Raw genomic sequence first — 12,802 nt, 5'->3', positions numbered from 1 at the left:
AGTGTATTTCCAATATTCTGCATTTGTGCTCTCCTAACAATTGCTGGTTTTGATATCATACTTGTGTATGAATTATCTCCTACCTTTACGATATGGTTATCTTCACCAGTGAGCTTTCCTATTCATAATTTTCTTGTTTCTAGTTGTGCATTTTCTTTTTCACCCTAGAGAAGTTCTTTTAGTACTTGTTGCAAAACTGGTCTAGTGATGCTGAATTCTCTTAGCTTTTGCTTGTCTATAACCTTTTTATTTCTTTGTCAAGTCTGAATGAGAGCCTTACTTGGTAGATTATTCTTGGTTGTTTTATCTTTTCATCACTTAAATATATTGTGCCATTCCCTTCCAGCCTACAGAGCTTCAGCTAAGAAATCAGCTGGTAACCTTATGGGAATTCTTTTATACACTATACATTGCTTTTAATGTTTTTTCTTCATCTTTAATTTTTGTCAACTTGATTACTATGTGTCTTGCATGCTCTTCCTTGGGTTTATCCTTCCTGGGACTGTCTGTGCTTTGTGGACGTGGGTGACTGTTTAATTTCCCATGTTGGGGAAGTTTTCAGCTACTATCCTTCAAATACCTTCTCAAGTCCTTTCTCTCTCTTTTCCTTCTGGGACCCCTTTTAATGCAAATTTAGGTGCATTTAACGTTGTCCTAAAGGTCTCTTAGACTGTCTCTGCTTCTAATCATTCTTTTTGCTTTATTCTGTTCCACAGCAGCAAATTCTACCATTCTGTCTTATAGCTTCCTTATCCATTCTCCTGCCTCTGTTACTTTGCTGTTGATTTGTTCTAGTGTATTTTTCATTTCAGTTTTTGTATTGTTCTTCTCTGTTTGTTCTTTAGGTCTTTGTTAAATATTTCTTGTATCTTCTCAATCTGCTCCTCCATTCTTCTGAAATTCTGGGTCATCATCTTCATTATCATTACGCTGCATTCTTTTTCCAGTAGATTGCTTACCTCTACTTCATTTAGTTGCTCTGTGGTTTTACCTTGCTCCTTCATCTAGGACATCTTCCTCTGCTGTCTCATTTTATGCTACATTCTATGACTGAGGTTTTTGTTCTGCAGGCTGCAGTTATAGTTTTCCTTGCTTCAGGTATCTGCCCTCTGCTGGATGAGGCTGTCTAAGAGGCTTATGCAGGCTTCCTGGTGGGAGGGACTGGTTCCTGCCCAGGGCTGGGTAAAGTTGAGTCTTGTCCCACTGGTAAAGGGCTGTGTCAGGGAGCTTATTTATTGAGTAGCTGAGTGCTGATGAAGACTTTAAGCAGCCTGTTTGCTGACGGGTAGGGCTGTGTCCTCTCCCTATTGGTTATTTAACCTGACGAGTCCCAACACTGGATCCTACAAACTGTTGTGTGGAGTTAGATCTTGATAAGAAAATGGTGATCTTCAAAAGGATTCACACCAATGAGTACTCTCCAGAATTATTACTGCCACTGTCTCTGTCCCAGCAGTGAACTGCACCCCCCGCCCCATGCCACCCTCCAACCTGCGCCTTCTCAGAAGACCCTCCAATACTAGCAGACAGGTCTGGTCCAGTTTCTTATGAGGTCCCTGCTTTTCCCCTGGGCTTTGGTGTGCATGAGACTTTGTACGCATCTTCCAAGAGTGGTTTGTTTCCCCCAGTCCTGTGGAACTCCTGAGCTCCAACCCCACTGGCCACCAGAGCCAGACCCTCCGGGGGTTCCTCCTCCCATTGACAGACCGCTCCCTGCCCCCCGCCGCCCCCAGTATAGGAAGCCTGATGTGGGGATCAGAGCTTTTGATCTTGTGGGAAAACTTCTGTGTTATAATTATTTTCCGGTTTGTGGGTTGTTTACATGGCATGTATGGGATTTGATTTTATCATGATTGCACCCCTCCTACCATCTTCTTGTGGCGTATTCTTTGGATGCATGGCATCTTTTTTGGTAGATCCCACTGTTTTTTTGTTGATGGTTATTCAGCAGTTAATTGTATTTTGGTGTTACTACAAGAAGAGGTGAGCTCATGTTCTTCTACTCCACCATCTTGTCTCTCAATCTAGTCTCCAATGATTTTAAGGAGCTATGAATTAGTATTAAAAAAAAAAGTTCATTCAAATTTATAGCATTTTAATCTAAATTAAAAATATAAACATAAAAGCAAAACAGATTTTTAATGGGAAAGGTAAATAGCAGTCAGATAAGCAATACAAAAATTAAATAAAAATTTCATTTACTTAATAAATTTTTAATAAAGACAATTATCCATTTTCATTTACATAGTAAGAGCATGGATACCCTTAGATTTATTTAACTTTTTCTATTCCTATTCATTTACAATTTTTCTCTTAAAATTATGGATTTTTTCAAAATTGACATTATTTTCTCTTTCATTTTCTTCATTAGAAAGTGTAACCTTTTGTTTACATGCTACTTATGATTAATCTTTACATTTAAAAAATATTTCACCTTTATAATATACATTTTTCTAACAATGACAAAAAGGAACTATCTGCAACTTCTCTTCCAGCCAAAATAAATGTTTTAGCATGGGGAAGCAACAGGAGGCAAAGCCAACTTTCCTTCTGGTTGTACAGAGAATTAGGTTTATGGGCAAAGGAGTTGCCTGCTGGGCCTGCTTTTCTTCTTCTTCTTCTTTTTTAACTTCCAATTTGGTATTGGAGTTTAGCTGATTAACAATGTTGCGAGAGTTTCAGGTGGACAGCAAAGGGACTCAGCCACACATACACAAGTATTCATTCTCCCCCTAACACCCCCCCATACAAGCTGGCCACACATACACAAGTATTCATTCTCCCCCTAACACCCTCCCCATACAAGCTGGCCACACATACACAAGTATTCATTCTCCCCCTAACATCCCTCCCATACAAGCTGCCGCATAACACTGAGCGGAGTTCCCCGTGCTATACAGGACTTTAAGACCAGCTCTACCACCCACTCCTGAGGAAGTTAGCTTACTTTGATAAGAGAGTCTTTCACCTGCTTTTGGCTTCAGCCAAACACTGGAGCCTGGTGCTTCCAGATGGAGATAAGTACCACTGTAATTATTGCACAATTCTTTTGATACATTTCCTGGTTAACTATTCAGAAGACTGTTCACATTCAAAGCTTTTATGCATCTGATCTTGGTGTTAACACACTGGTCCTATTCTAGTCTATTATTTCCCTGTATTGCTAGTGGTCTCTGTAGCTCTATTGAGGGCTTACCTCATAGCTCAGTCAGTAGAGTCCGCCTGCACTGCAGGAGACCTGGGTTTGATTCTGGAAGATCCCCTGGAGAAGAAAATGGCACCCACTCCAGTACTCCTGCCTGGAGAATCCCATGGACTGAGGAGCCTGGTGGGCTCAGTCCATGGGGTCGCACGAGCCAGACATGACTTAGTCACTAAACCACCACCAGCACAGGTCTGTTGGATTTTAGCATCAACTTGATCCCACTTATATATCTTCCAAAAATTCTTAAATGCTTGGGGCTTTCCAGTTTTCCTGCTTTATTGTTTCATATTTTTACATTTCTTCTAGCATCTTCATGTGAATTTAGGAAAAGGGATACAGGAGTGCATGCATTTAGTCAGTTACCTTCCTTTAAATGAAAATTTACAATTAAAAACATCAAAACAAAACCTCAAAACTCACATTAATAAGGATAGTTTTATTGACTTGTAAGACAGGGCACATAAAAATCAAATATTTGAGTAAAATTCAACCTTTCACTCAAAACTAGAAATTTTAAACATTAATATGTATATTTTTAGCATGTGTCTAAATTGTTAACTACTTATTTATTATTTAAAAACTTAAAGGCAGATATTTACTTATGCACTGGATCCCCAAATAGGTAAAAAGAATAATCAACTAAAGTTTGTTATCAATTGAGACAAATTAAAATTATTACTTAATTAAGGAAAAATTGTTTCATATTAAGGAAATACAGTACATGCCTAATTAATGTCAGTTCCCACTCCCCTTATCATATTAAAGAATCACTGTCCTCTCATTCCTCCTAAGCAGCATGTGAAAATCCCATATATAAAAATATCTTAAAGTTTAATCTTCCCTAATATAATCTGATCATAAATTTCTTTGGTCAAAGGAATATATGATTTTTTCAAGTTATCCATGAAGTAAAGTGGGTCAGAAATTTTCAATGGACTAAATCCTTCTTCCATCAACTGAAACTTCTGTAGTTTGAATGTCCCTGTTGCTTGCATCTCTTCCTATAAAGCAATGACCTGGATTAGTGGAATCATTTAACATTACCTATAATATACAAATAAAATATTCAATAATACAGACCATAATATTTAATTATAACATTTTTACATCCAGTAAGCATCTCTATTTTTACTACTAATAATTTAGCATTAAAAATGTTTAGATTTTTAAATTCTAAGTGCCCTTTAGAACATTTAAATCTTTACCTTGATTTTCCTGTAAACTTCATAAGAAATACAAATATAGTTAATAACTGATTACAACTGACTACAAATATGTCTAAAACATATAGATTTATCTCTCCACTCCAACATCAATACGATATCATGTACAAAGAATGCTACTAGACTGTAAGGAGATAAAAGTTACAAAAGACAGCAAACTATTCCATAAGGCAGAATAGTGCAAGAACCAGAGAGGATAAGGAATGATCTAAAACTTGGGTTCCCAAACTATACACTGAGGTGCTTCATGGTACCTCAGTGAATTGCCAGGGTCTCCATGGGATATTTAAATGTTTCAAGGTAAATCCAGTGACATCTGATGTCACATGAGAAAACGTCTGGCTCAAGGTACTGAACAGTTCACAGTTTCAATATCAGTTTGTGATACATTCTTTTCCATGATGTCATGTCTCTGGGAAACAGGGTTTTCAGTGGTTGCTATCATAAAAAGCAAGCATAACCAAAATCAATGTGGACTATGGAATTAGTCTGGTCCTGTTCAATACAATGCAACTCCAAAATTTGAGGAGCTGTGTAATACCCAATGTAACATCTCCTTAATACATGTGATTATTTAAATATGAAATAAAAGCATTTTCTTTCCACGTATATGCATTATCTTTACAAATAGCAACTAATTTATTAGATGTAAATATTTATTTTACTTTGTCCTAACTACTGAATAAATGAATGCTTAGGTACTTGTTTTGACCCAAGTGAAGTTGCTCAGTTGTGTCTGACTCTTTGCGACCCTATAGACTGTAGCCCACCAGGCTCCTCCGTCCATGGGATTTTCCAGGCAAGAATACTGGAGTGGGTTGCCATTTCCTTCTCCAGGGGATCTTCCCGACCCAGGGATCGAACTTGGGTCTTCTGCATTGCAGACAGATGCCACAGGGAAGCAGTAGGCTTTGATGCAAGAGTGCCATGAAATAATTACAAAGACACTAAAGATGCTATGGATCTAGAAAGCTTACACATCTTTGCTTTAAGGAATTTAAAGGAGACAAGGAATTTAAAGGATCTGTGTGGTAGTTTCAGGCATAAAGAAGCAACCTTCTTTTAACTCAGATGACATGTAGGGTCCATATAACTTTCAGGTTCTATGAGTAGTTTGGCCATTTTTAAACATCCTTATGAGCTAATTCAACTAAATCTACTTCTTTTTGAACCTTCTTCTCTAATCTCATCCCCTATCCTACACTGTCATCACAGAATTAGATATAACTGTGTAGAAGCATATATTATTTTTTCTCTTTTGGAAAACTAGAAGTTCACTACATAAAATTTGATGTTCTGCCTTTTTTTAGAAAATAACAAAAATATTATACTAGGTATTTTTCTCCAGATTAGGTAATTTTCATCAAAATACCACAATTTAATGGTTTAATCAGGGTTCCTCTAATTATAAAATGCTAATTAACCTTATACTTGTTCTTGAAAGTATAGAGAACAGAAAAAAAAATAACATTTTATACATAACATTTGTGCATCTTTAGTTATGTCCTAAGAGTAAATTTTTGGAACTGAAATTGCAAAATCAAAATATATGCAGGTTCTAAGAGTGTGATCGCACACTTACCAAATTGTTTCCTAGAGTGATGACAGCAATTTGTGCTTCCACAAGCAGACTGAAAGGACTGGTTGCACTGCACCTCAGCCATATTAAGTAATATCACATTTAAAATTTTCTTGTAAATTTATTGGCAAAAAGAATCCTTTTAAAATATGTGCTAAACAAATTTTTAATAAGATAATCATCCTATTCCTTTTGTCAGAAGTAACTTATACTTTTGCGTTTCTTAGATCATTTATTAATTTATTTATTAAATTATTTATTTATTTATTAAATAATTGTGCTGCCAACTGTCCTGCACTATGCATGACATTATAGCAAATACTGTAATAAACATGACACTCATGGATCATGTTTTTTAGGTGTTTAATGATTCTAAGGCTATGGTTTTTCCAGTAGTCATGTATGGATGTGAGAGTTGGACAGTGAAGAAAGCTGAGTCCCGAAGAACTGATGCTTTTGAACTGTGGTGTTGGAGAAGACTCTTGAAAGTCCCCTGGACTGCAAGGAGATCCAACCAATCCATCCTAAAGGAGATCAGTCCTGGGTGTTCATTGGAAGGACTGATGTTGAAGCTGAAACTTCAATACTTTGGCCACCTCATTCGAAGAGCTGACTCATTGGAAAAGACCCTGATGCTGGGAGGGATTGGGGGCAGGAGGAGAAGGGGATGACAGAGGATGAGATGGCTGGATGGCATCACTGACTCAATGGGCATGGGCTTGGGTAGACTCCGGGAGTTGGTGATGGACAGGGAGGCCTGGCGTGATGCAATTCATGGGGTCGCAAAGAGTCGGACACTAGTGAGCCACTGAACTGAACTGAAAGATTCTAAAATATCTTCTAAATTTGTACAAGACTGATTTAATCTTTGGAGGAGTCCTATGCCCAAAATACTTCTTTTGATTAATGATCGTGAATTTTAAGTTGCCCTTGGAGGTACATGTTTAAAATATTATTTGATCCATCAACTTTCTACTCCATTAAAATATATTCTTCTGGGGCAAGATGGGAGGGACAGAAGAGAGCTGGGTGGAGTTAGAAAAGGGTAACAAGAGGGAGCATTGTGGTGGTGGAATTTTTCACATCTTGACTATGGTAATTGATACAAGCCATACAGGTTATAAAAATGTATGGACTGATACACACACACAAATGAGTACAAGTAAAAACAGAGGCAATTTTAATAAGATGAGTGGACTGTATCATTGTCAATATTCAATAATCTTTGTGAAAAATGGTACCATTAGAGGAAGCTAATGTAAAAGGCACAGATGACTTTTCTGTATTGATTTTTACAAATGCATGTGAATCTACAATTATTTCAAAAATTTCAATTAAAAATGTATTACTTCTTTTTCATAATTACTGGAGAATTCCATGGACTGTAAAGTCCACGGGGTCGCAAAGAATCAGACACAACTGAGCGACTTACACTTTGCACTACATTTATCATTTCGGAGCATTGCTATAAAAATAATCTGAGATGATATATGTAAAAGCTCTTAAAATATGATGTAAATGGATATGTATTTGTGACAGTTTAGATGATCCATCTCATTGGCCAAGCAGTGACTTGGCCACAGCAATTACTCAGCAAATATTTTAAAAAAGAATATTAGGTCAGCTATTGCTCTATTAGGGATCTAACAGTGATATGACTCATATACCCAGAAAAATTCTACATAATTATGTTAAGATAAGAAATAGTTGAGCTATTTCAAATCCTAAAAGATGACTCAGTGAAGTGCTATACTCAATATGCCAGCAAATCCAGACAACTCAGCAGTGGTCACAGCACCGGAAAAGGTCAGTTTTCATTCCAATCCCAAAGAAAGGCAATTACCAAGAATGCTCAAACTACTGCACAATTGCATTCATTTCACATGCTAGCAAAGTAATGCTCAAAATTCTCCAAGCCAGGCTCCAACAGTACATGAACCATGAACTTCCAGATGTTCAAGCTGGATTTAGAAAAGGCAGAGGAACCAGAGATCAAATTGCCAACATCTCCTGGATCATCAAAAAAGCAAGAGTTCCAGAAAAACATCTACTTTTGCATTACTGACTACGCCAAAGCCTTTGATTGTGTGGATCACAACAAACCGTGGAAAATTCTTCAAGAGACGGAAATACCAGACCACCTGACCCTCCTCCTGAGAAATCTGTATGCAGGTCAAGAAGCAACAGTTAGAACTGGACATGGAACAACAGGCTGGCTCCAAATTGGGAAAGGAGTACGTCAAGGCTGTATACTGTCATGCTGCTTACTTAACTTATATACAGAGTACAGCATGCGAAATGCCAGGCTGGATGAAGCACAAGCTGGAATCAAGACTGCCGGGAGAACTATCGATAACCTCAGATATACAGATGACACCGCCCTTATGGCAGAAAGCAAAGAAGAACTGAAGAGCCTCTTGATGAAAGTGAAAGAAGAGAGTGAAAATGTTGGCTTAAAACTCAACATTCAGAAAACCAAGATCATGGCATCTGGTCCCATCACTTCATGGCAAATAGATGGGGAAACAATGTAAACAGTGACAGACTTTATTTGGGGGGGGCTCCAAAATCACTGCAGATGGTGACTGCAGCCATGAAATAAAAGATGTTTGCTCCTTGGAAGAAAAGTTGTAAACAACCTAGACAGCTTATTATAAAGCAGAGACATTACTTTACCAACAGAGGTCCGTCTAGTCAAAGCTATGGTTTTTCCGGTAGTCATGTGTGGATGTGAGAGTTGGACTATAAAGAAAGCTAAGTGCAAAGAATTGATGCTTTTGAACTGTGGTGCTGGAGAAGACTCTTGCGAGTCTCTGCAAGGGGAACCAACCAGTCCATCCTAAAGAAAATCAGTCCTGAATATTCACTGGGAGGACTGATGCTGAAGCTGAAACTCCAATACTTTGGCTACCTGATGGGAGGAACCGACTCATTTGAAAAGACCCTGATGCTCGGAAAGATTGAAGGTGGGAGGAGAGGGGGACGACAGAGGATGAGATGGTTGGATGGCATCACCAATGCCACGGACATGAATTTGAGTAGGCTCCGGGAGTTGGTGATGGATAGAGAAGCCTCGTGTGCTGCAGTCCATGGGGTCGCAAAGAGTCGTATACAACTGAATGACTGAACTGATGTTAAGAGATATGGAGGACTAGTTTTGGGAAATTATTTTTGAGGCACAGTATTATATGAATAAATGGCTGAATAAATGAGCATGCAAAGTTACCTAGTAGCTGAGTAAATTTGCTTTCTTTTTACTGGACTTTTCTCCAGCAACCTAACAAGAGAGGGCCCACCTCGCAAAGGACTTCCCTATATCTCAGATGGTAAAGAATCCTCCTGCAATGCAGAAGAGCCGGGTTTGATCACTGGGTCAGGAAGATCCCCTGGAGAAGGAAATGGCAACCCACTCCAGTACTTTTGCCTGGAGAATTCCATGGATAGAGAAGCCTGGTAGGCTACAGTCCACGGGGTCACAAAGAGCTGGACACGAGTAAGTGGTTAACACACACACTCACCTCTCAAAACAAATGAGTTCAGAATTCCCCCAAGATATAAAGTCGCTGAGGGAGACTGGACAGAATGAGGATAAAAATTAAAAGCAAAATTGCTTAAAGCCAATTGCCTTGAGGGTCTACACACATTCTGCAGATGCTCTGAGGCGGCCTGGTGGGATCTAATTTTAGGAATACAGCATCAATTATTTTCACAGAGCACAAAGGCATGTGTAAGATGTGGGTTTGTCTTGCCACCATCACGGGGACTATCATTTATCCAGATTGAAGAGGAGGAGGGCAACAAATAGGACAAGGGCAAAGACTAGCATTTTATTGTGCTCTTGTCTATAATTAAGCTTCAAATATGGCATAAATTAGCATCCTAATGCTTTTCATTGTTCTCGAAATTTTCTAATAAAAACAAAATGAACATATTGTCTAAGTGGTAATTAAACTATCTTGTAAATTCCTGGTCTTAAATTTTAGGGGTAGGTAAAATTACCTGAATTCTTAAAAATTGTGGACAGGCATAAGCTGGTAAAAATGTAACAACTTGCTCATAAACTTTTTCCAAGTCTAAAGACTTGTTTGGTTTTAAAGTAATAGAAGCCATTCCTGCTTTTCCTTCATAACCTGAAAATGAAAAGTTTGTAATAGAGTTAGTTTTACAAGCTGTAGGTGAATTTTTTAAAAAATTCCTGTTCATTATACACTATTACAAATATAGGCATTACATCTATTGCAGTAGTAACAATGCAACAGTAGCATGAATGAGTGGGTCTTTCCTTGAACTTATGATTTACTCTCTAGAAATGATTTAGGAAAGAAAATGTGCAGAATCTATGTTTAATTACCTACACTACAAAAATAAAATAGATGGAATAGAAAAAACCATAAATTACCCTTAACTTGCATGCCATTACTATTAATATGAAATATTAAGAGGAAACATTTTAAAGACAAATATATTTTTTAAAATGCCATGTTAAGTATCAATGAAAAAAATAAGAAACTAGAGACTGATATTTCCATGACTAAATCCACAGATTACTTACTGCTTAACATCCCATCTTTTTCCCCAGGGGTTCGGAATCTCTTATAGCATTTCCCTAGGACCCAGAGACTGTCTATTAAGCAGACTTTTTCTTTGCTGCCTTATCCAAACATCCCCACCAACAGTATCCCCTGCACATGCAAACATCAGTTGGAAAATACTGTTGTTTGTTTAAAACACACATACACACACAAAAACTAGGTGAAGGGGAATAGCTATACTGTGATTTCAAGTTGGTTACTTCTCTTTGCCATTTTCACCAACATGAGACAATACTTATATACATATTTATAAAGATGAGGCCAAACAGATTTTAAAATAACTTCTGAAAAAGATTAAACTTAACTACAAGTCAATGTTATTAAACATTTAAATTAGAACATGTTCCTGTTTAGTGGTATGTATAAACTCTAGTCATCTAGTCATTACACATAGTGGTGTGTATAAATTCTAGTCATTTTTCTCATCATCAAGAGAAAAATAATAGGCCACTGAAAACCTGTAACTATTTCTAGCACTAAATAACTTGACTATAGTTTTCAAAAGATTTGCTTAAAAATACACACATACATTAAAACGCAATTGGTACCATTCCCCAGGTGTGACTGTGAAGTTTGCTAGCTTGGGGTTACAACATCACTTTGCCAAGCCAAAACTAAGACATCTTAATATGTGAAAAATGAAATGTTCAATTAGTAAGATTGTTGAAAATGAAAGAAAAGTTTCATTCCATTCTAAGAATCCCTCCCAAACCTGAAATCTGTTCATACCGGGCACAGTCACACCATAGACATTTGCTTCCTGTATGAAATCCAGCATTCCAATGATAGCACCAACCTCTGTGGTTGCTACATTTTCCCCTTTCCATCTAAACAAAAAACAAGTTCCAGTTAGTACACTTATATGTTAAGAATGAGGTACCCAGTTCTAAGTTTTAGCGCTCTGTATTTGGCCCTGTGCAGACACCTAATAACCAAAAATAATGGCAGTTTTCAATATGAAAGACATTTCTAAGGAAGAACTTTGTAAGTCAACAAAATCAGTATCTGTTTTTCAGTTAAAATTACTTTATCTTTTATCTTATTGGTATAAATTGCTTACTGTAAAATGTTTTTTTTAAATGTCATAAAAATAACTACAAATCTCTTTGCTTTCTAATATATTGATAATAACAGTTAAGTACAAAGCATTCTCTATCTACAATGGTAGAAAACCTGAAAGGAAAGTTATATTGTCTTTCAGTTTATTGAGCCTGTTTAATTTCTAGGGATTAACCTCTTTGGCTCTTTTAATGAATATTTTTTAAAAATGATTTTACATAAGGTGCCCTTCTAACATGACACAAAGAAGGTGAGGAAAAAGAATGTTTCTGAACTGTTTATAGTCTGGTCCTCCACTGTTCTATAATCATTGATTAGAAAACAAATTCATAAGCCTAAGATAAAGAATTAAAAAGACACATAAGAAAGGTAAATTTTGCTGTTTCTTTATTTTTGCCATGAAGTCAAGAATTAGGCAGTATTTGACTGAATTGTTTTTCTGTTTTAACCCTATAATTTAGACTTCACATTAGTCTCCCTGTATCATATTCTTAAAACAAGCAAAAAAAAAAAAAGAAGTCACTGATTTGGACCCAAGTGATCCAAGTGATTCATTAAGATAATTATAAAAATGACATAAAAATGTAACTTATGTTTCAATCTAGAAACAGATGGGAAGTGAATTTTTAAATTGGGAGCCATTACTGAGATAAAAGCACTCTGTGCCCTGAAGGTACAGAGCAGGTGGTGTATAATGTTTCCACAGAGCTTCCCTCAGAGCAGTGTTCACAATTGAAAAAAAAGCTTTGCAACCAATGCTATTCCATACCTGAAAGTGTCTCCAATCCGGTCCCAAAAATAAAGGAAATCCTCCTGGTCTTGGACCATTAAATCTCCTGTGTTAAAGTAAACATCTCCTTTCTTAAAAACATCACAAAGCAATTTCTTCTCTGTCTGCTCCTTATTCCCAGCATAGCCAAAGAAGGGATTCTTTTCACTCACTTGAGAAATGAGAAGTCCGGGTTCCCCTGAGAGAGAGAGGCATTTTCAGTGATTTGATTAAAACTATTATTACACACACTATGTGTGTACCTTGTTACATCTGACCAATACATCCAGTGTAGCTTATCCTTCTTTCCTCTGAACTTATTTTTATTACATTTGACATCAATTACTCTGGGTGCCCAAGTCTAGCACACCCTTT

At 37.0% G+C, this 12,802-nt stretch overlaps 1 protein-coding gene across 1 annotated transcript in view; it reads right to left on the bottom strand.

The window, feature by feature from the left end:
* Positions 1 to 3,621: 3,621 nt before the first annotated feature.
* SLC27A6 (solute carrier family 27 member 6) overlaps positions 3,622 to 12,802 on the bottom strand; it is a 71,414-nt gene continuing 62,233 nt past the window's right edge. Inside the window, exons 7-10 of the mRNA XM_043465962.1 lie at positions 12,428 to 12,626; positions 11,329 to 11,426; positions 10,007 to 10,137; positions 3,622 to 4,206 (exon numbers count right to left, since the gene is read on the bottom strand). Of these exons, the coding sequence (XP_043321897.1) occupies positions 4,030 to 4,206; positions 10,007 to 10,137; positions 11,329 to 11,426; positions 12,428 to 12,626 (605 nt within the window). The 3' untranslated portion in view covers positions 3,622 to 4,029. The remainder of the gene's footprint in view (positions 4,207 to 10,006; positions 10,138 to 11,328; positions 11,427 to 12,427; positions 12,627 to 12,802) is intronic.

This window comes from Cervus canadensis, chromosome 4 (assembly GCF_019320065.1).
Source record: "Cervus canadensis isolate Bull #8, Minnesota chromosome 4, ASM1932006v1, whole genome shotgun sequence".
NCBI classification, from domain to species: domain Eukaryota; kingdom Metazoa; phylum Chordata; class Mammalia; order Artiodactyla; family Cervidae; genus Cervus; species Cervus canadensis.
The sequence above is the reverse complement of the archived record's forward strand: the minus strand, read 5'-3'. Positions and strand labels throughout refer to the sequence as shown.